The sequence below is a fragment of the Crinia signifera genome, chromosome 1 (genome assembly GCF_055691185.1).
Source record: "Crinia signifera chromosome 1, ASM5569118v1, whole genome shotgun sequence".
Taxonomy (NCBI): domain Eukaryota; kingdom Metazoa; phylum Chordata; class Amphibia; order Anura; family Myobatrachidae; genus Crinia; species Crinia signifera.
In genome coordinates, this window is record NC_139217.1 from 477,385,033 (window position 1) to 477,409,970 (window position 24,938).

General features: G+C 53.9%; 1 protein-coding gene across 1 annotated transcript in view; it reads left to right on the forward strand.

The window, feature by feature from the left end:
- LOC146019912 (early activation antigen CD69-like) overlaps positions 1–24,938 on the forward strand; it is a 115,746-nt gene that overhangs the window by 28,340 nt on the left and 62,468 nt on the right. The window contains exon 4 of the mRNA XM_083152568.1: positions 8,598–8,738. Within this exon, the coding sequence (XP_083008694.1) occupies positions 8,598–8,738 (141 nt within the window). The remainder of the gene's footprint in view (positions 1–8,597; positions 8,739–24,938) is intronic.

Here is a 24,938-nt window from a genome sequence, read left to right on the forward strand (position 1 = left end):
TCCTGTCAAACCCTATATACCCTCATCACACGCTGTATCTGTCCTGTCAAACCCTATATACCCTCATCACACGCTGTATCTGTCCTGTCAGACCGTATATACCTCATCACACGCTGCATCTGTCCTGTCAGACCGTATATACCTCATCACACGCTGTATCTGTCCTGTCAGACCGTATATACCTCATCACACACTGTATCTGTCCTGTCAGACTGTATATACCTCATCACACGCTGTATCTGTCCTGTCAGACCGTATATACCCTCATCACACGCTGTTGTATCTATCCTGTCAGACCGTATATACCTCATCACACGCTGTATCTGTCCTGTCAGACCGTATATACCTCATCACATGCTGCATCTGTCCTGTCAGACCATATATACCTCAACACACGCTGTATCTGTCCTGTCAGACCGTATATACCTCATCACACGCTGTATCTGTCCTGTCAGACCGTATATACCTCATCACACGCAGTATCTGTCCTGTCAGACCGTATATACCTCATCACACGCTGTATCTGTCCTGTCAGACCGTATATACCTCATCACACGCTTTATCTGTCCTGTCAGACCGTATATACCTCATCACACGCTGCGTCTGTCCTGTCAGACCGTATATACCTCATCACACGCTGCGTCTGTCCTGTCAGACCGTATATACCTCATCACACGCTGCGTCTGTCCTGTCAGACCGTATATACCTCATCACACGCTGCATCTGTCCTGTCAGACCGTATATACCTCATCACACGCTGCATCTGTCCTGTCAGACCGTATATACCTCATCACACGCTGTATCTGTCCTGTCAGACCGTATATACCTCATCACACGCTGCGTCTGTCCTGTCAGACCGTATATACCTCATCACACGCTGCGTCTGTCCTGTCAGACCGTATATACCTCATCACACGCTGCATCTGTCCTGTCAGACCGTAAATACCTAATCACACGCTGCATCTGTCCTGTCAGACCGTATATACCTCATCACACGCTGTATCTGTCCTGTCAGACCGTATATACCTCATCACACGCTGTATCTGTCCTGTCAGACCGTATATACCTCATCACACGCTGTATCTGTCCTGTCAGACCGTATATACCCTCATCACACGCTGTATCTGTCCTGTCAGACCGTATATACCCTCATCACACGCTGTATCTGTCCTGTCAGACCGTATATACCTCATCACACGCTGTATCTGTCCTGTCAGACCGTATATACCCTCATCACACGCTGTATCTGTCCTGTCAGACCGTATATACCTCATCACACGCTGTATCTGTCCTGTCAGACCGTATATACCTCATCACACGCTGTATCTGTCCTGTCAGACCGTATATACCTCATCACACGCTGTATCTGTCCTGTCAGACCGTATATACCTGATTACACGCTGTATCTGTCCTGTCAGACCGTATATACCTCATCACATGCTGTATCTGTCCTGTCAGACCGTATATACCTCATCACACGCTGTATCTGTCCTGTTAGACCGTATATACCCTCATCACACGCTGTATCTGTCCTGTCAGACCGTATATACCTCATCACACACTGTATCTGTCCTGTCAGACCGTATATACCTCATCACACGCTGTATCTGTCCTGTCAGACCGTATATACCGCATCACACGCTGCATCTGTCCTGTCAGACCGTATATACCCTCATCACACGCTGTATCTGTCCTGTCAGACCGTATATACCTCATCACACGCTGTATCTGTCCTGTCAGACCGTATATACCTCATCACACGCAGTATCTGTCCTGTCAGACCGTATATACCTCATCACACGCTGCATCTGTCCTGTCAGACCGTATATACCTCATCACACGCTGTATCTGTCCTGTCAGACCGTATATACCCTCATCACACGCTGTATCTGTCCTGTCAGACCGTATATACCTGATTACACGCTGTATCTGTCCTGTCAGACCGTATATACCTTAACACACGCTGTATCTGTCCTGTCAGACCGTATATACCTCATCACACGCTGTATCTGTCCTGTCAGACCGTATATACCTCATCACACGCTGTATCTGTCCTGTCAGACCGTATATACCCTCATCACACGCTTTATCTGTCCTGTCAGACCGTATATACCTCATCACACGCTGCATCTGTCCTGTCAGACCGTATATACCCTCATCACACGCTGTATCTGTCCTATCAGACCGTATATACCTCATCACATGCTGTATCTGTCCTGTCAGACCGTATATACCTCATCACACGCTGTATCTGTCCTGTCAGACCGTATATACCTCATCACACGCTGTATCTGTCCTGTCAGACCGTATATACCTCATCACACGCTGTATCTGTCCTGTCAGACCGTATATACCCTCATCACACGCTGTATCTGTCCTGTCAGACCGTATATACCTCATCACACGCTGTATCTGTCCTGTCAGACCGTATATACCTGACTACACGCTGTATCTGTCCTGTCAGACCGTATATACCTTAACACACGCTGTATCTGTCCTGTCAGACCGTATATACCTCATCACACGCTGTATCTGTCCTGTCAGACCGTATATACCTCATCACACGCTGTATCTGTCCTGTCAGACCGTATATACCCTCATCACACGCTGTATCTGTCCTGTCAGACCGTATATACCTCATCACACGCTGTATCTGTCCTGTCAGACCGTATATACAGTACCTCATCACACGCTGTATCTGTCCTGTCAGACCGTATATACCTCATCACACGCTGTATCTGTCCTGTCAGACCGTATATACCTCATCACACGCTGTATCTGTCCTGTCAGACCGTATATACCTCATCACATGCTGTATCTGTCCTGTCAAACCCTATATACCCTCATCACACGCTGTATCTGTCCTGTCAAACCCTGTATACCCTCATCACACGCTGTATCTGTCCTGTCAGACCGTATATACCTCATCACACGCTGCATCTGTCCTGTCAGACCGTATATACCTCATCACACGCTGTATCTGTCCTGTCAGACCGTATATACCTCATCACACACTGTATCTGTCCTGTCAGACTGTATATACCTCATCACACGCTGTATCTGTCCTGTCAGACCGTATATACCCTCATCACACGCTGTTGTATCTATCCTGTCAGACCGTATATACCTCATCACACGCTGTATCTGTCCTGTCAGACCGTATATACCTCATCACACGCTGCATCTGTCCTGTCAGACCATATATACCTCATCACACGCTGTATCTGTCCTGTCAGACCGTATATACCTCATCACACGCTGTATCTGTCCTGTCAGACCGTATATACCTCATCACAAGCTGTATCTGTCCTGTCAGACCGTATATACCTCATCACAGGCTGTATCTGTCCTGTCAGACCGTATATACCCTCATCACACGCTGTATCTGTCCTGTCAGACCGTATATACCTCATCACACGCTGCATCTGTCCTGTCAGACCGTATATACCCTCATCACACGCTGCATCTGTCCTGTCAGACCGTATATACCTCATCACACGCTGCATCTGTCCTGTCAGACCGTATATACCCTCATCACACGCTGCATCTGTCCTGTCAGACCCATACCTCCCAACTGTCACGATTTTAGAGGGACAGTCCCAGATTTTCGGTCCTGTCCCGCTGTCCCACCCGCGGCAGGCATTGTCCCGCTGCGGGGGGTGGCAGTTGGGAGACCCCCCAATCTAGTAGAATAGACGCTGTGCACATGCGCACAGCGTCTATTCTCGTATGAAAATGAGGTCGCGGCTAATTAGCATAAGCCGTGCCCTCATTTGCATACGCGCCCCCCCCTTTTCGGACACTCGCGCGGCCTATTTCTTCAGGTCGAAAGTTGGGAGGTATGCAGACCGTATATACCTCATCACACGCTGCATCTGTCCTGTCAGACAGTATATACCTCATCACACGCTGTATCTGTCCTGTCAGACTGTATATACCTCATCACACGCTGTATCTGTCCTGTCAGACCGTATATACCTCATCACACGCTGTATCTGTCCTGTCAGACCGTATATACCTCATCACACGCTGTATCTGTCCTGTCAGACCGTATATACCCTCATCACACGCTGTATCTGTCCTGTCAGACCGTATATACCTCATCACACGCAGTATCTGTCCTGTCAGACCATATATACCTCATCACACGCTGTATCTGTCCTGTCAGACCGTATATACCTCATCACATGCTTTATCTGTCCTGTCAGACCGTATATACCTCATCACACGCTGCGTCTGTCCTGTCAGACCGTATATACCTCATCACACGCTGCGTCTGTCCTGTCAGACCGTATATACCTCATCACACGCTGCGTCTGTCCTGTCAGACCGTATATACCTCATCACACGCTGCATCTGTCCTGTCAGACCGTATATACCTCATCACACGCTGCATCTGTCCTGTCAGACCGTATATACCCTCATCACACGCTGTATCTGTCCGGTCAGACCGTATATACCTCATAACACGCTGTATCTGTCCCGTCAGACCGTATATACCTCATCACACGCTGTATCTGTCCCGTCAGACCGTATATACCTCATCACACGCTGTATCTGTCCTGTCAGACCGTATATACCTCATCACACGCTGCATCTGTCCTGTCAGACCGTATATACCTCATCACACGCTGTATCTGTCCTGTCAGACCGTATATACCCTCATCACACGCTGTATCTGTCCTGTCAGACCGTATATACCTCATCACACGCTGTATATGTCCTGTCAGACCGTATATACCTCATCACACGCTGTATCTGTCCTGTCAGACCGTATATACCTCATCACACGCTGTATCTGTCCTGTAAGACCGTATATACCTCATCACACGCTGTATCTGTCCTGTCAGACCGTATATACCTCATCACACGCTGCATCTGTCCTGTCAGACCGTATATACCTCATCACACGCTGCATCTGTCCTGTCAGACCGTATATACCCTCATCACACGCTGTATCTGTCCTGTCAGACCGTATATACCTCATCACACGCTGCATCTGTCCTGTCAGACTGTATATACCCTCATCACACGCTGTATCTGTCCTGTCAGACCGTATATACCTCATCACACGCTGTATATGTCCTGTCAGACCGTATATACCGCATCACACGCTGTATATGTCCTGTCAGACCGTATATACCGCATCACACGCTGCATCTGTCCTGTCAGACCGTATATACCTCATCACACGCTGCATCTGTCCTGTCAGACCGTATATACCTCATCACACGCTGCATCTGTCCTGTCAGACCGTATATACCCTCATCACACGCTGTATCTGTCCTGTCAGACCGTATATACCTCATCACACGCTGCATCTGTCCTGTCAGACCGTATATACCCTCATCACACGCTGTATCTGTCCTGTCAGACCGTATATACCTCATCACACGCTGTATATGTCCTGTCAGACCGTATATACCGCATCACACGCTGCATCTGTCCTGTCAGACCGTATATACCTCATCACACGCTGCATCTGTCCTGTCAGACCGTATATACCTCATCACACGCTATATCTGTCCTGTCAGACCGTATATATCTCATCACACGCTGTATATGTCCTGTCAGACCGTATATACCTCATCACACGCTGCATCTGTCCTGTCAGACCGTATATACCTCATCACACGCTGTATCTGTCCTGTCAGACCGTATATACCTCATCACACGCTGTATCTGTCCTGTCAGACCGTATATACCTCATCACACGCTGCATCTGTCCTGTCAGACCGTATATACCCTCATCACACGCTGTATCTGTCCTGTCAGACCGTATATACCTCATCACACGCTGCGTCTGTTCTGTCAGACTGTATATACCTCATCACACGCTGTATCTGTCCTGTCAGACCGTATATACCTCATCACACGCTGCATCTGTCCTGTCAGACCGTATATACCCTCATCACACGCTGTATCTGTCCTGTCAGACCGTATATAACTCATCACACGCTGTATCTGTCCTGTCAGACCGTATATACCTCATCACACGCTGTATCTGTCCTGTCAGACCGTATATACCTCATCACACGCTGCATCTGTCCTGTCAGACTGTATATACCTCATCACACGCTGTATCTGTCCTGTCAGACCGTATATACCTCATCACACGCTGTATCTGTCCTGTCAGACCGTATATACCCTCATCACACGCTGTATCTGTCCTGTCAGACTGTATATACCTCATCACACGCTGTATCTGTCCTGTCAGACCGTATATACCCTCATCACACGCTGTATCTGTCCTGTCAGACTGTATATACCTCATCACACGCTGTATCTGTCCTGTCAGACCGTATATACCTCATCACACGCTGCATCTGTCCTGTCAGACCGTATATACCTCATCACACGCTGCGTCTGTTCTGTCAGACTGTATATACCTCATCACACGCTGTATCTGTCCTGTCAGACTGTATATATCTCATCACACGCTGTATCTGTCCTGTCAGACCGTATATACCCTCATCACACGCTGTATCTGTCCTGTCAGACTGTATATACCCTCAGCACACGCTCTATCTGTCCTGTCAGACCGTATATACCTCATCACACGCTGCATCTGTCCTGTCAGACCGTATATACCCTCAACACACGCTGTATCTGTCCTGTCAGACTGTATATACCCTGAGAGTCACACATGGGTGATGCGGGGGTCAGAGGCACACATGGGTAATGCGGGGATCAGAGGCACACATGGGTAATGCGGGGGATCAGAGGCACACATGGGTAATGCAGGGATCAGAGGCACACATGGGTGATGCGGGGGATCAGAGGCACACATGGGTAATGCAGGGATCAGAGGCACACATGGGTGATGCGGGGGATCAGAGGCACACATGTGTAATGCGGGGGATCAGAGGCACACATGGGTAATGCGGGGGATCAGAGGCACACATGGGTAATGCGGGGGATCAGAGGCACACATGGGTAATGCGGGGGATCAGAGGCACACATGGGTGATGCGGGGGATCAGAGGCACACATGGGTAATGCGGGGGATCAGAGGCACACATGGGTAATGCGGGGGATCAGAGGCACACATGGGTAATGCGGGGGATCAGAGGCACACATGGGTAATGCGGGGGATCAGAGGCACACATGGGTGATGCGGGGGATCAGAGGCACACATGGGTGATGCGGGGGATCAGAGGCACACATGGGTAATGCGGGGGATCAGAGGCACACATGGGTAATGCGGGGGATCAGAGGCACACATGGGTAATGCGGGGATCAGAGGCACACATGGGTAATGCGGGGATCAGAGGCACACATGGGTAATGCGGGGGATCAGAGGCACACATGGGTGATGCGGGGGATCAGAGGCACACATGGGTAATGCGGGGGATCAGAGGCACACATGGGGGATGCGGGGATCAGAGGCACACATGGGGGATGCAGGGGATCAGAGGCACACATGGGTAATGCGGGGGATCAGAGGCACACATGGGTAATGCGGGGGATCAGAGGCACACATGTGTAATGCGGGGGATCAGAGGCACACATGGGTAATGCGGGGGATCAGAGGCACACATGGGTAATGCGGGGGATCAGAGGCACACATGGGTAATGCGGGGGATCAGAGGCACACATGGGTAATGCGGGGGATCAGAGGCACACATGGGTAATGCGGGGGATCAGAGGCACACATGGGTAATGCGAGGATCAGAGGCACACATGGGTAATGCGGGGGATCAGAGGCACACATGGGTAATGCGGGGGATCAGAGGCACACATGGGTAATGCGGGGGATCAGAGGCACACATGGGTGATGCGGGGATCAGAGGCACACATGGGGGATGCAGGGGATCAGAGGCACACATGGGTAATGCGGGGGATCAGAGGCACACATGGGTAATGCGGGGGATCAGAGGCACACATGGGTAATGCGGGGGATCAGAGGCACACATGTGTAATGGGGGGGATCAGAGGCACACATGTGTAATGCGGGGGATCAGAGGCACACATGGGTAATGCGGGGGATCAGAGGCACACTTGGGTGATGCGGGGGATCAGAGGCACACATTGGTAATGCGGGGTATCAGAGGCACACATGGGTAATGCGGGGGATCAGAGGCACACATGGGTGATGCGGGGGATCAGAGGCACACATGGGTAATGCGGGGGATCAGAGGCACACATGGGTAATGCGGGGGATCAGAGGCACACATGGGTAATGCGGGGGATCAGAGGCACACATGGGTAATGCGGGGGGTCAGAGGCACACATGGGTGATGCGGGGGATCAGAGGCACACATGGGTGATGCAGGGATCAGAGGCACACATGGGTAATGAGAGGCGCATATAGACAAAAGTGCACACCAGTAGGGGGGAAGAGGGCAAGGTATACCAGTCCGTGGCTGCAGTGCTACTTACTCGGGCAGGTAGCAGCCATCTTGCTGCTAGTGGATGGATACTCATGGTCCTAACAGTGTCTGCCTCCCTCAGTACCCTGAGCAGCCATCCAGAAGCCACAAGATGGCCGCCACCCACCTGAGTCATGGACATGCTGGTGAATACCAGACGGTATATATCTCACTGTACATACAATGCCTACAATATATTATATTTGACTGTGTGCTGCAATATCAGTGTCTTCGCAGAGTGACGACGCCACAATCACATACTCAGTTTTTGGCAAATCACAGAAACCAGAAGAGGAGACTAATCCCACTACGCCCAAGGGTTGGCGAGACATCGCTGGATGGATGGACATGGTATTACACTGCAAAGGTACCAGCTTGTCAAGGTGGCGTCATTCTAATGGGGTAGGGGGGGGGGGGGGTGTCAAGTGAGGTATGAGGCACAAACTCTCACAAGTCTTGGCTTTCCCCTCTTGAACATTTGTCCCAATCAGTGTTTAGCCTCACCCCAGTGACATAAGCCCCATTGCATGGTATAGTCCCGTCTAGAGTGACATCACCTAAATCACATGTTGTAGTCCACCCAAAGTGATATCACAATCATCACATTGTCTAGTCCCACCCACAGTGACATCACATACATCTCATGTAGTAGTCCCACCCACAGTGACATCACATGCAGTAGTCCCACCCAGAGTGACATCACATTCATCACATGTAGTAGTGCCACCCACAGTGACATCGCATGTAGTAGTCCCACCCACAGTGACATAACATACATCACAAGTAGTAATCCCATCCACAGTGACATCACATGTAGTAGTCCCACCTACAGTGACATCACAAGTAGTAATCCCATCCACAGTGACATCACATGTAGTAGTCCCACCTACAATGACATCACATACTGTACATGTAGTAGTCCCTCCCACAGTGACATCACATGTAGTATTCCGACCTACAATGACATCACATACTGTACATGTAGTAGTCCCGACCACAGTGACATCACATGTAGTAGTCCCACCTACAGAGGCGTAACTAGGACCCTGTGGGCCCCATAGCAAAATTCTCATAGGGCCCCCTCCCCCCCAGAAAAAAAAAGTAATGAAAGAAAGGAGGGAGACAGAGGGGGTGTCAGGGAGAAAGAGGGGGACATCCAGAGGGATTGGACTGTCACCTGCAAATGGGGGGGGGGGGGGGATCGCAGGCACACACATATTGGAGCAGGTGGGCAGGCTGCCACCTGCAAGGGGGGGGGGGTAGCAGGCACACACAGCTAGAGCAGGGAGGCAGGCTTTCACTTGCAGAGGGGATTCGCGGGCACACACACAAGAGAGCACGGGGAGGGGGCAGGCAGTAACTTGAGAAGGATGCCAGACACATGTGGAGGGAAGCAAAAAGGCAGGCTGACACTTTCCTGGGGAGGAGGGGTCACAAGCAGCCTGGTAGTGCAGATGAGGGAAAGTATAATCACCCACCTCCCCCACCCCCATATGATTACCTGTCTGGGTGTTGTGGGAGCCATCCTGACGCCCTTGCCATGGGGACTGAGTGTGCCACCAGTGTCTGTCCAATCGCCCTCCTGTGCGGACTGCTCGGGAGGAGCGCTGCTATGATGAACTTCTGAGTCCATCATCCCATCGCATCCTGCTGCAGTACAGGATGAAGGAACCGCCGGGTGCCTGCTGGTAACACTGTCATTATCTCAGAGTGCGCCCGGCAATTACATAAGTGAGCTGCAGCGCCCTCTAGTGTAGAGCTTTACGCACTCAGCCGGCGGCCCGGCCCTATCCCGCCTAGCTCCCTTCCGGGATGGGTAACTGCCTGACGGAAACCTCGGCGCTGCGCACCACGGCACCTCCTTTAAGAATAGTAGGAAAAACTTTCAGAAGGGTGCAGGGAATTGCTTGCTGGGACCTCGGGCCCCCCAAGCGGCCGGGCCCCATAGCAATTGCACCCCCTGCACCCACCATAGTTACGCCACTGCCCACCTACAATGACATCACATACTGTTCATGTAGTAGTCCCGACCACAGTGACATCACATGTATTAGTCCCACCCAGTGTGACATCACACATACATCACATGTACAGATGGAGCCATCCTCATCTAGTCCTCTAATAGGATTAAGTGAGTAATGATATTACTCTGCTAATCCTCCACTCCGTGGGTCTTCAACCTGTGGCCCTCCAGATGTTGTGAAACTACATGTTCCAACATGCATTGCTACATGTTTTCCTATAAGAGCTGCCAAAACTGTCAGGGCATGCTGGGAAATGTAGTTCCACAATATCTGGAGGGCCACAGGTTGAAGACCTGTGCTCAAATCTATTGTTCTATTATTGTACTGCAGCTGAGAACAATAGGCCTGGGCTCATTATGGCTCATTATGGCTATCCAGAGATGACTAGATGAGGCTGGCTCCATCTGTAGTAGTCACACCCACAGTGACATCATGCGGGACAGGAGGTGGTGGAGGGGCATAATGCAGCGCAGGAGGTGGTACAGGGGCATCATGTGGTACAGGGGCATCATGCGGGACAGGAGGTGTTGGAGGGGCATAATGCAGCGCAGGAGGTGGTGCAGGGGCATCATGTGGTACAGGGGCATCATGCGGCACAGGAGGTGGTACAAGGTCATGATGCGGCGCAGGAGGTGGTACGGGGGCATAATGCAGCGCAGGAGGTGGTGGAGGGGCATCATGCGGGACAGGAGGTGGTACAGGGGCATTGTGCGGCACAGGAGGTAGTACAGGGGCATCATGCGGCACAGGAGGTAGTACAGGGGCATCATGCGGTGCAGGAGGTGGTGCGGGGGGCATGATGCGGCGCAGGAGGTGGTGCGGGGGCATCATGTGGTACAGGGGCATCATGCGGTGCAGGAGGTGGTGCGGGGGGCATAATGCGGCACAGGAGGTGGTGCGGGGGCATCATGCGGCGCATGAGGTGGTGCAGGGACATCATGTGGCACAGGAGGTGGTACAGGGACATCATGTGGCACAGGAGGTGGTACAGGGACACCATGTGGCACAGGAGGTGGCGCAGGGACATCATGTGGCACAGGAGGTGGTACAGGGACATCATGTGGCACAGGAGGTGGTACAGGGGCATCATGTGGCACAGGAGGTGGTACAGGGACATCATGTGGCACAGGAGGTGGTACAGGGACACCATGTGGCACAGGAGGTGGCGCAGGGACATCATGTGGCACAGGAGGTGGTACAGGGACATCATGTGGCACAGGAGGTGGTACAGGGACATCATGTGGCACAGGAGGTGGTACAGGGACATCATGTGGCACAGGAGGTGGTACAGGGACATCATGTGGCACAGGAGGTGGTACAGGGACACCATGTGGCACAGGAGGTGGTACAGGGGCATCATGCGGCGCATGAGGTAGTACAGGGGCATCATGAGGCGCAGGAGGTGGTGCAGGGACATCATGTGGCACAGGAGGTGGTACAGGGACACCATGTGGCACAGGAGGTGGCGCAGGGACATCATGTGGCACAGGAGGTGGTACAGGGACATCATGTGGCACAGGAGGTGGTACAGGGACATCATGTGGCACAGGAGGTGGTACAGGGACATCATGTGGCACAGGAGGTGGTACAGGGACACCATGTGGCACAGGAGGTGGTACAGGGACACCATGTGGCACAGGAGGTGGTACAGGGGCATCATGCGGCGCATGAGGTAGTACAGGGGCATCATGAGGCGCAGGAGGTGGTGCAGGGACATCATGTGGCACAGGAGGTGGTGCGGGGCATGATGCGGCGCATGAGGTAGTACAGGGGCATCATGAGGCGCAGGAGGTGGTGCAGGGACATCATGTGGCACAGGAGGTGGTACAGGGGCATCATGCGGCACAGGAGGTGGTACAGGGGCATCATGTGGCACAGGAGGTGGTACAGGGGCATCATGTGGTACAGGAGGGGGTACAGGGACATCATGTGGCACAGGAGGTGGTACAGGGGCATCATGTGGCACAGGAGGTGGTACAGGGGCATCATGTGGCACAGGAGGTGGTACAGGGACATTCATGTGCAGGATTTGCTGACTTCTCCGGTGATTAGAACCTCTTCTGATAACAGCGGCCCTTAGCGATCAGCGCTGGTCACTGCACTTCCTGGAGTCCCCCTGCCTATGCGCACAGTGAGGTGACTGACTGGATCCCTCTCAGAGATAAATGTGGACATAATACAAGAGGCTCCCATAAGATAACGCCAGAAAAAAACTAATCTGAACTAAAACACGGTTCCCGCTCACGTCTGTGCTGATAAATCAGTTACGTTTCTATAAGTGGGACCTGGTGAGGTAATCCCTTCCCGCGCTGGACACTATCTAGCTGTACGTATCTACATAGACGCGCACACATCACTGGCTGTACCGTATATTCAGCAGGTTTCCTGTCATGTGCGGGGTGGGGACTGGCGGCCATCTTAGCCACATGACCACAGCCACCAATATGGCCCTTTGTCCATTGCTCTATCAGCGGTGTATGACCTAATGTACTCCTTATTGTCAACCTGTAACTGGGGGTGGATTACAGGTCAGGCCATCAAAAAACATACATACTGTAGATGTGTCCACATACATCTTTGTTTTACTGCAGCATGTACAGTATAGCACAATATGGCACACCTTGGACTCTGCAAAAGTCACGCTTTGTGATTTTTCTAAAAATTTCCACCTCTAATCTATTACTTTATACAAATTCTACTGCTGCAAACAATTTTCAGAATCCACCCACTTGATACATTTTGAAAAACAGCTAAGCCGTGTTTTACATGTGACAAATTGAGAAAAAAAGCCAAGATGTACCTCCCAACATGACCCATTCCAGGATGGACAAAAGGGGTTTCAGCATTAAGAGGAAAATCCAGGAATAGAGCATTGTGTCCCTCCTGGAGAGGGTCATGTTGGGGGGAATGTTAATGTCCGCTTGCACCCCTCCACTGTAGAGAGGTGGGGGACATATTGTTATGAGGTGATGTTACATATGCTGTATAACAGGGCTGCCAGCGTCAGTAACATTCACACCCAGCAAACCCATCCTCCACTCACTCATATCAGTACCAGAAACAGGAACCCTTATGCCGAGACCTGAAACCAGCTATGGAACCAGACTTCCAGTCCCGTGTTCCTCAAACACTGACCACACAGTAACTCAGCACAAGGACAACAACATACAATGCATACTGTAATTCATGTATAGGGTAGGATTCCACAATCCCATCTCAGAGAGACCCAATCAGCACCTCCCAGAACCCCCTGTTGCCGTTGCATCACTTATTGCAGTGTCGGCCATCGCATAGGACCCTGCTTATCGGGATACTGATCGAATATAGGTCATATGTGATTAGCGTAGCTTGGTAATGGGTGGGATATACAAATCCCACGCACAGGGTACCCCGCGCCAGTTATCAGGACATTGGCTGCCTAGCGAGCAGGGGAACACTGCCGCCCCCCACCCATCGAAACCCCGCACCAGCATGTGACTGGATGCATTTACAAATCAACTCGCATGCACCGCACGGGACAACAATTATCCGATGGTCGCTCACCATCGCATAAACTGACATCCATTCTGTCCAGAGATGGGCGAATTCGGTGTGACGTCAGCCGCCCGCCCGAGCAGACATGGTGTGTATGCCATATATGGGCGCGCCCATAAAATGCTCCTGACCCGCCTCCTGCCCGCCCATCCTGGAGCGAACACCTCGATGACTATGATACTCGCTGAAGGTGTCCGCTCTGGGGGTTTGCACATGCTATAGTCACACATGGGCACGTGAAGACCCCCACTATTGTCCGGGGGTCCGAAATCAACCCACTGTACCAAGGAGTATGCAGGAGACATTCCTGGGGGAACACTGTACCTTGGGTCCCTGGAGCCCTTATGCCAGTGTTTTTCAACCACTGTCCCGTTGCGCACTAGTGTGCCTTGAGCTGTTCTCACGTGTGCCCCCAGATCTAGAGATGCCCAAACCAGTTTACAGCCACCACCAGTTCAACTGTTATTTACTGTTCTCTTGTTTTAAAGGGCCAATGTATTTAAGGCGCCCAAGGGATTATATTGGTTACCCTTTGTTGTTACCCTTACAATAACTTCCTAGAAATAATTCACGCGGACACCTTATCTAAAAATAAGACTCAGACAACCATGGCATAAGTTTAAAATGGTCAAGTTATTTATTTAGGTGGTATGACCCTTGTTAGTCTATCAAAGGGATGGCCAAGACAGCACTTGAGACCAGCACCAGTCAGGGGTGTATGTCAATGGCAGCGACTGCCTCGCTCCAATCTAACAAACACACCCCTTACGTAAGGTACAGCCTGCACCGTGACGGCTCCCCGCCCCCTCTAAGGTAAGGCGCGGACACCTCCAGGAAGTGCCCACCGTCCCCGCTCATTTCGGGACTCGCCCACCGTCCTGGCAAGGGGGGGGGGTAATACCGCACGGTGACCACCTGACACCTCACCCGACTGCTGGTCGAGAGCGCCTTCTCGCCGATTTTTAAACTAAATTAATTTAACCGAATTGTTTGGACAGCCCGAAGGCAATGAGCACCAGAGAGAGGAAAGAAAAGAAGGGATGGGAGGGTGGGAATCCGGATTCCAAGAGGAAGTTCCTCTCCCTAAGCTGAACCCTATATACCCCCCTTAAGCTACCTCCCCTCTGGGTGCTGATTGGCCCATAAGCACCACATGCTAACCTGCCTAAGAATTACACACTGCTCTGTGCTGCATGTGCTTCTGCGTTTAACCCCTAAATCCCCGGGCTCTTAACTACACTCTGGCCTATGCAGCCTTCGTTTTGCCTAAGGCGCCCAAGGGATTATATTGGTTACCCTTTGTTGTTACCCTTACAATAACTTCCTAGAAATAATTCACGCGGACACCTTATCTAAAAATAAGACTCAGACAACCATGGCATAAGTTTAAAATGGTCAAGTTATTTATTTAGGTGGTATGACCCTTGTTAGTCTATCAAAGGGATGGCCAAGACAGCACTTGAGACCAGCACCAGTCAGGGGTGTATGTCAATGGCAGCGACTGCCTCGCTCCAATCTAACAAACACACCCCTTACGTAAGGTACAGCCTGCACCGTGACGGCTCCCCGCCCCCTCTAAGGTAAGGCGCGGACACCTCCAGGAAGTGCCCACCGTCCCCGCTCATTTCGGGACTCGCCCACCGTCCTGGCAAGGGGGGGGTAATACCGCACGGTGACCACCTGACACCTCACCCGACTGCTGGTCGAGAGCGCCTTCTCGCCACTGCCAAGGCTCCCCAGACCTAACAAGGTCGCCCGGGACCAGGCCCGCCACCCCTCAACTAGACCTAATGCCCTCCTATTGCCGAGTCACACCAGAAAAGATGTCGCCCAGGAAAATTTCCATGCCCGCGTCAGACAGGTGGACCCCGTCTGACCTATAGAGGTGGGCCGACTCCCTCACTATCATGGGGTGCCGCACTGCCCTACCCCCCATGGCGTTTACCCTCCTGGAAACAGCGTGGTTCACCTTTCGCCTTGCCCTGTCTATGGCAACTGCATTCCTGAAGCCGGGGGACAATATCAGACCACACTAACCGCACCCCTGGCCAAAGGGCCGCAATGCGCTCCAGGTCAGCCGTTATGTTACACATGAGGGAGAGCCCCGTATTTTTGACCAGGTCGTTGCCCCCTAGATGTATTATCAATGTGTTGGGGGGACCTAAACTGCGGGCCTTTGAAACTAGTAGGCTATAAAGCCCACCCCACTGAAGTCCCCTAACCCCGAACCACTGCACTGACTCAGCTCTTAGCAAGCCTAAAGCTCTGGAGGCCATGGGATGCCTGGCCGCCCAAAATATATATGAGTGGCCCACTACCCAAACTCTCCCCTGTTGTGATGAGGAAAGGGAAAAGGCTGAAAAAGAAAAAAACTACCGTTAACATCAATATATTATACACTGTAACACAACCAGAATACAGTAAACAGCCCAAGTGAAGGTGAAAAACTTAAAAAACCTCCGGTGAACTTTGGTGACAGCCGAATTGAATTAGTTCTATCTCGGAGGAAAAAGTAAAAAATTCACTCCACACCGTCGATTCCAGAACGCTAGCCGTTCCAAAACCGATTGTAAACTTACGTTTTTGGGCTGGCGCAACAGGCGCATTCTACAACTTATCTACCTTATCTATCTTATCTAACCTTATATATTTCTTATAAGCCGATGACTTCCACCTCCCTACCTTCTGTATGGCAGAGGGTGGAAGCCCCGCCGCCGCTGCGCATGTTGCGGCCCCTATGCGAAAAGAGTGTGTCCCATAATCCTGAGCCTTCAAGCCTATGCCGGTCAAGCACCGTCTAAACACAGCCCCGAACTGAAAACGGGTGAGGGGCACACCATCTGTGTGCACCAAAAACTGCATGGCTCCCACCGGCCTAAGAGACATGTAGCCCCTGCACAATGCTACAGGACAAATGGCTTGGTTCACACTGGATCGCAGGGTGGCCCAACTACCCTTCCCCAACTGGTCTGTTTTGGATCTCTGTATCCTACACAGGACGTGGTCCTCATGGAGAACCACGTCCTCCGACCTAAGACCAGACTGGGCCTTCTTGCTCGCAGCTACCAGCTCCCCAATCCTGAATGCCCCGAAGAAGGCGAATGCGAAGGCCACCTTCAGGAGCGCAGCCTCGAAGGGGGTATCAGCCACCCTATCCAGACTTGCTACTAGCTCGCCTAGCATGCGCTCATCTTTTAGGCCGCCGAGTGTCAGGAGGCACTGGCCGCTGCTTAGCCCAGCCCCTCAAAGCCTTACTCAATACAAAAGAGGCCGTGGGATCCTGCTCCCCTCTCAGCCTGCTGTGGAAAGCTATACCTGCCAAAGCCGCCGTCATAGCCGACTTTGATCTGCCTCTAACATAATGGCCCCATACGAATGCGAGTAACCGGTCCTCGACCGACTTACCGCTAGTGTCGGGCGCAGACCGAAACTCTTCCCAAACCCTCCAGGCCGCCTCGTAAGCCCTGCGGGTTGAGGGCGCGAGTGACAGCAGTGCCAAACCCTTCATGCCGATTCTATGATCTGCCATACAAGATTTGGACACCTAAGCCCCAGGGGTGACGCTTCAGGAGCAAGCTCCCGAAACTTTGTAAACTGAAATCTAGACAGGGCGTCAGCAATAGTGTTCTCTATGCCTGGGACATGTCTAGCCCTAAAATGTATATTGTTCTTCAGACAATGAAGCACAAGGTAACGCAGCAACCTGAGGGCCTCTGGGGAAGCCGCCCTCTGATTGTTAATTGCGTGTACCACCCCCAGGTTGTCACACCAGAACACTATGTTCCGATTTGCCAATTCTGCCGCCCACAGCTGTACTGATACTATTATGGGGAACAGTTCCAGCAGCAAAAGATTGACCGTGAAACCCCTGTCAATCCAAGACTGTGGCCACCGTGAGACGCACCATTCCCCTTGGAAATAAGCCCCAAATCCCGTGGAGCCAGCAGCATCTGTGAAGAGCTGCAGTTCCTTGCTGGATTCGGGCTCCGTGGGCCATATAAGCTCCCTATTAAATTGCCCCAGGAATGTGGACCACACCTCCATGTCGTCTCGCATTTCCCGTGACAGCCTGACCGTGTGGTGGGGGTCCCGCACCCCCGCCGTGGCCCTCTCGAGCTTGCGGCAGAATACCCTCCCCATGGGAATGATGCGGCAAGCAAAATTAAAGGACCCCAGCAGGGACTGCAATAGTCTCAGCTGTATCCTCTTCTTCTGCAAGCACTGGGCTATTAACCCCTGAAGCTTTGTCACCTTATCCTCGGGCAAACGGCAGCACCCTGCAGCCGAGTCTATTTCCATACCCAGGTAAGACAAAACCCTGGTGGGTCCCTCCGTCTTATCCGCAGCTATAGGGACGCCCAGCTCCTCTAGCAGGGAAACCGCCCGGGACAATATATGGGCGCATGTGCCGTCGTCTCCTGGTCCCACAAAGAGAAAGTCATCCAGGTAGTGGGCTACGCCCGCACAGCCTGTACTGCTCTGTATGCACCAGTGCAGGAACGTGCTGAATTTCTCGAAGTAGGAGCAGGAGACAGAACAGCCCATCGGTAAGCACTTGTCTATATAACAGCCTCCATCCAGCCTAAAGCCCATGAACCTGAAGGACTTAGGGTGTAATGGGAGGAGCCTAAACGCAGATTCGATATCCAGTTTGGCCATAAGTGCTCCCTGGCCGAAACCCCGGACTATGCCCAGCACCTCGTCAAATAGCTGGTACTGCACACTACAGAACTCATCCGGGATGGCGTCGTTTATGGGCGCACCGTGTGGGTGTGACAGGTGCTGTATCAACCTGTATTTACCCGGGGTCTTCTTAGGGACCACCCCGAGAGGGGAAAAACACATGTCAGGGAGGGGGTTCCCTTGGAAGGGGCCCGCCATCCTGCCCAGGGCCACTTCGGCCTGGACCTTCTGGCGGACCACCTCTGGAAAATCCCTGGCTGACTTGAGGTTCCTAATGCAGGAAACTCTGATTCCATCAGGGATGGGGAGGGGGAAACCGAAACTGAACCCGTCCAACAAAAACCGAGCGTCAGCCCTGTTAGGGTACGCCATTAACCTACGGGCCAGGGCGTCTACCACAATTGGGGAAGGGGCCTTACTTTCCGCCAGTGCCGGCGTCCCCGTGATCCCCACCTTTGGCCGCTGACCTGCAGGACTTGGAGGGGTGCCCCGCCCCCCCGCAGTTACTGCAGTCGTGACGGAAGCGGCACTTGGCGCCCCTGTCACATTTGCCCTCGTTGTACGCAAAGCACTTCCCTTTGCCGCCGGCTTTGGAACCGGGTTTGGCCGCAGGAAATGGCTTCCTACCCGATGTGTCTGAGCTATGCTGCCCCTTGCCTATGACCTCGAGCCATATCTCCACGTGCTTGTGTGAGATGGGTGTAGGGGCGGTGCGGTGTGGTGCCTGCTGCCGTGCAGGTGTCGTCGGACCACTTACCTGGCGCCGCACCCTCTCACCTTCAGGCCGTGCCAAATCACGGTCCTGGAATTCTTCGGCACCCGGACACGAACACCTAGGAGGAAGGAGAGTAGGTGAGAGCTGTTCCTCCTGGACGAAGACCGATGCGCCCTCCGTCCCGCGACGTCTCTACAGTGGCACCCTCCGGGCTCCGGGAAACATCATCATCGGCGCACTGCCTCAGAGCCCGGAGTGTCACCTATTGGTACTTGCGCACCTAGGTGAGGCCTTGACCTTGCACGGGGTACAAGGTCCGCGTACGCCCTGGATGGAGGAAGGAAGGGAGATAGGCAGGAACACACAAACACACAAGACGACACTCACCGTCCTCACTCTTGTACTGCGTCCGCACTCTTGTACTCTAACCCACGGTTCTCCTCACAGGTCCCTGTAAGGAGACAAACACCAGACCCGTGCAGAGCCTAACAAACCTAAACGTGGCACGACTACATAACTACAACACAAAGCCCTAGAACTGACTAAGTGTGTGTGGTGCAACACAACTACGAAAATCTAAACAACTTTGCTCTGCACGGACAACATACAATACAGTACAAGATCTTACCAACCAACTGCTCCTTTAACCTCTGCCTGTATTCAGATGTACTCCCTTCCTGACTAGAGCTGGCCAGCGTATGCTCACTCAAAACAGTACCAGTTCGCTACTACAATACCCCTAACTGATGGCTCAGGCCTAGTGCCTGTCTGGGTCCACAGGCCTAGTGCCTGACTGGGGCACAGGCCTAGGGGCCTGATTCAATTAGCCCCCCCAAACTATGGGGGCCTCGGGCCTTACGCCCGGCTGCTGTGCAATGAGCCTAGTGCCCGGCTATCTATACAGGGGCCACGGGGAGTAGGCCCAGCACAATCCAATAGGGCCAGGAGGGCCCAACAATCAAGTGGCCACGGGCCAAGAGGGCCCGACTACAAATCCCACAGGCCGGAGGGGCCTGGAAGTACCCACGGGCCTAGTGCCCGACTCCCGGTGGTCAAGGGTAGGGGGTTGGTGGCCTGGGGCCGCCTACCTGGTGTTGGGAGAGGCCGCAGGGGGGAGCTTCGTCAGCTCTGATGCTTCCCACCCCCGCTGGCCTCTCCGTGGGCGGCAGCCATCTTCTTTCTTCTGCCGCTGGCCTGTCCTGGCCAGCGGCGGCGCTGCTTCTTCTGCTCTTCCAGGAGCCGCCGGAGATCTCCCTTCTTGATCCCGGCGTCTTCTGGCCTCTTCAGCGGCCGCCGGAACTCTGGTCTCCGTCGCCGCTGTCTGCTGTTCTCTGCGGCGTCTTCTCTCTTCAGCCGGGGCGCTCCTGCGCTCCGCCGGCGTGGGACCTTCCTGCTCCTTCGCCTCCCGGCGGCGTCTGACGTCAGACGCCGGGGGCGGGCTTTAGGACGGCGCGGCGAGCGCTGATTGGCTCGCCGCGGCCGTCTGTCATTGGCCGCCGATTCGGGAGCCATGATTGGCTCCCGAACGGCGGGAGATTTAAACTGACGCGAGCGGCGCTTCGCCGCCCGCACTGTCAGCGCTGGGATCGGTGCATTGATCCCAGCGCTGTTCCTCCTCATCGCTGCCTGCACTATTGGCACAGGGATCAGACAGCTGATCCCTGCGCCGGGGGAGGTAGTGTCCCGTGGGGGACCCAGCCCTCCCTCTCCTCGTCCCTGCTGCTGCTCCGGTGCTGGGAGCAGGGGAGCTGTCCCAGCACCTGGGCACACCATCACACTTGCAGCCCATGGGCATGACCCTTGACCCGGCGTGAGCGAGGCGGAACTTCTCATCGTAGTTCCGCCACGCCTGCCCCTTATAATCCGTGTACGTCTCGTTCACAAGGAACAGGTAGCGTAAGACGTTCACGTGTTCCCCAGGCCTTGTGCTCAGGTAACAAGAGGAGAATATTAAAAAGCCCTTCAGCCAATTGTGGAAGCCTTTAAAGGCCGCCTCGCTACCACTTCCCGCTTTCTTGGCTGCCTCAAAGTCTTTCTTCATGTCGACTGTCAGAGTAAAGAAGTCGACAAACTTTCCCCTTTTTATCTTATCCTTTACACCCTTACGCAGGCCCCTGGCCATGGCGGTGTTGGTGCAATGGACCATATCGCCCGCTGTGGCAGCTACTTCAGGATCCGCCTCTTTCCTAGCTCGCTTAGTGCCACCCACTTTTTTCGCAACTGCGCGCGCAACCATTTTTGCAAACTTGCGCGGGCGCTTGGGGGACCCAGACTCGTCGCTACTAGCCGAGGAGTGGGAGGAAGAGGATGCACACTCTGAAGTATTATCATTCTCACCATCTCCAGAAGCCTCGCCTTGGACCACGGGATCCGCCCGTGCTGTGGCCCCCGTCCCTGCAGAAGTGGATGCTTCTGCCCTTGACGTGGATGCAGGGGTCTCGGTCGTCCTGGGTGCTGGAGCCGGGACCCTGGGTATGGCTGGAGCCGCCACCGGTGTTGGCGGTCTGGATTCCGGGACCCTCCTGGACCTTTCAGCGTCCTCTTCCTGGGACGATCCCCCGAAAATGCCACTCCTGCCACCGACCGATGATACCTCGGGAGATAAAGGTGCAGTGTTAGGACCATATCCTGAGCCCGTCACCCTCACAGACCCTCCCGCTGCTGTACCAGAGCTCCCCAGGCCCCCAGTCGCATAAACCTGGTTGACCTGTTGAGCCTGGGCATACATGTTGGGGTGCGTGTAAGCCGCCCCCTGAAAAGCCTGCTGCGGCATCCCGGGGCCCTGCTGTTGTGGTGCACCAGCACCCTGCCATGCTCCCCCGAAATACCCCCCGGGAAACCCTCCACCTGCCCCTGCTGTTTGGGGAAAGTACGGGAAAGGGGGCTGCTGGGTCCCTGTGTAGGGCCCGTATTGTGGGTTGGGCATGGGGTACCCCGGGTAACCCCCCGCATTCGGACCGGGAAAAGCCCACTGCTGTTGCTGCTGCATGGGGGGTGGCATGTATGCCTGCTGACCCACGCCAAAACCCGTGTGGCCAAACCCCTGGTGTCCCCCCTGCCCCGCCGGGGCCCCGGCGAAGCCCTGAGGGGCCGCGGGGAAAGGCTGCTGGCCTTGATGCCATTGCTGCTGCGGGGCCTGCCAACCCTGGAAGGGGGGGGCACCGCCATCCATCCGGCCACCGACGAAAGCGTCCCCACGGCCACCATCCCAGCCCAGGGGGATGAGAGAGCCTCTCCCCGTGGCCAGTATGTTTGTCAGGGAAGCCAGAGGGCCCTGATCCGCACAGCGCTGCCCACCTGCATTCATCCGCAGAGGGCTCCATGTGGGGCCCCCCGTTATGACTTGCAAAGGACTCCCTGAACCCTGTGCTAATGGGGTGCTAGTCCTGGGGGGCACCCCCCCATCCCCCCCGCTGAGTGACACCCCCCCAGCGCTCACCCCGCTGCCTGAGGCGCGCGGGGTACCCATAGGAGTCTGCATACCCTGCGCTGGCGCTGAAACGCCAGCAGATGGCGCCAGAGCACTGTCCCCAGCAGCGCTGCTTGCTGCTGGGTGTCCACCATGTGCTGCTGGCGCAGCGCGTTCCCCGCTCCCAGCAGAGCCCTGCTGAGCTGGGGAAACGCTTCCCTGCGGTGGGGACCCATGTCCCCCAGAGGCAGAATGTGTAGGAGACGGCGCGCTCACCCGCGATGACGCGGTTGCGGCCGTCCTGCTGCCTCCCCTGCCTCCCCCGCGCGCTGGCACGGTCACCAGCGGGCGGGCTGCGTCTGCCAACCACCTAGGTGGTGGGGCAGATCTCTTGGGGCGGCCGGACATACTTGCAGCTGCGCGAGTGAAAACAGGCCTAAAAACAAGGTAAAAGGTACTTAGCTTCGCGTGCTGCACTGTGTGAATCCGGATTCCAAGAGGAAGTTCCTCTCCCTAAGCTGAACCCTATATACCCCCCTTAAGCTACCTCCCCTCTGGGTGCTGATTGGCCCATAAGCACCACATGCTAACCTGCCTAAGAATTACACACTGCTCTGTGCTGCATGTGCTTCTGCGTTTAACCCCTAAATCCCCGGGCTCTTAACTACACTCTGGCCTATACAGCCTTCGTTTTGCCTTATTTGTGTTACCTGTGGGGACCAGTGTGATTGTTTTTTTATATGGAGGCATATAAGTTTGGATTTTTCCTGTGGGGGCCAATGTTTTTTGCCCTGTGGGAATCTTATGGTGTGACTTGGCAATTTTAAAATCTTATTTAGTGTGCCGCAAGGTAAAAAGGTTGAAAATCACTGCCTTATGCGATGAGCATTGCAGTCGCTGCTGGGAGATCTCCAACTGGATCCATCTCATGTGCACATACAGCTCCGTGTCTCCCACATGCGCACATACAGCTCCGTGTCTCCCACATGTGCACATACAGCTCCGTGTCCCTAACATGTGCACATACAGCTCCGTGTCTCCCACATGTGCACATACAGCTCCGTGTCTCCCACATGCGCACATACAGTCATACAGCTCCGTGTCTCCCACATGTGCACATACAGCTCCGTGTCTCCCACATGTGCACATACAGCTCCGTGTCTCCCACATGCGCACATACAGTTCCGTGTCTCCCACATGCGCACATACAGCTCCGTGTCTCCCGCATGCGCACATACAGCTCCGTGTCTCCCGCATGCGCACATACAGCTCCGTGTCTCCCACATGCGCACATACAGCTCCGTGTCTCCCACATGCGCACATACAGCTCCGTGTCTCCCACATGCGCACATACAGTTCCGTGTCTCCCACATGCGCACATACAGCTCCGTGTCTCCCACATGCGCACATACAGCTCCGTGTCCCTAACATGTGCACATACAGCTCCGTGTCTCCCACATGTGCACATACAGCTCCGTGTCTCCCACATGCGCACATACAGTTCCGTGTCTCCCACATGCGCACATACAGTTCCGTGTCTCCCACATGCGCACATACAGCTCCGTGTCTCCCACATGCGCACATACAGCTCCGTGTCTCCCACATGCGCACATACAGCTCCGTGTCTCCCACATGCGCACATACAGCTCCGTGTCTCCCACATGCGCACATACAGCTCCGTGTCCCTAACATGTGCACATACAGCTCCGTGTCTCCCACATGTGCACATACAGCTCCGTGTCTCCCACATGCGCACATACAGCTCCGTGTCTCCCACATGCGCACATACAGCTCCGTGTCTCCCACATGCGCACATACAGCTCCGTGTCCCTAACATGCGCACATACAGCTCCGTGTCTCCCACATGTGCACATACAGCTCCGTGTCTCCCACATGCGCACATACAGCTCCGTGTCTCCCACATGCGCACATACAGCTCCGTGTCTCCCACATGCGCACATACAGCTCCGTGTCTCCCACATGCGCACATACAGCTCCGTGTCTCCCACATGCGCACATACAGCTCCGTGTCCCTAACATGTGCACATACAGCTCCGTGTCTCCCACATGTGCACATACAGCTCCGTGTCTCCCACATGCGCACATACAGCTCCGTGTCTCCCACATGCGCACATACAGCTCCGTGTCTCCCACATGCGCACATACAGCTCCGTGTCCCTAACATGCGCACATACAGCTCCG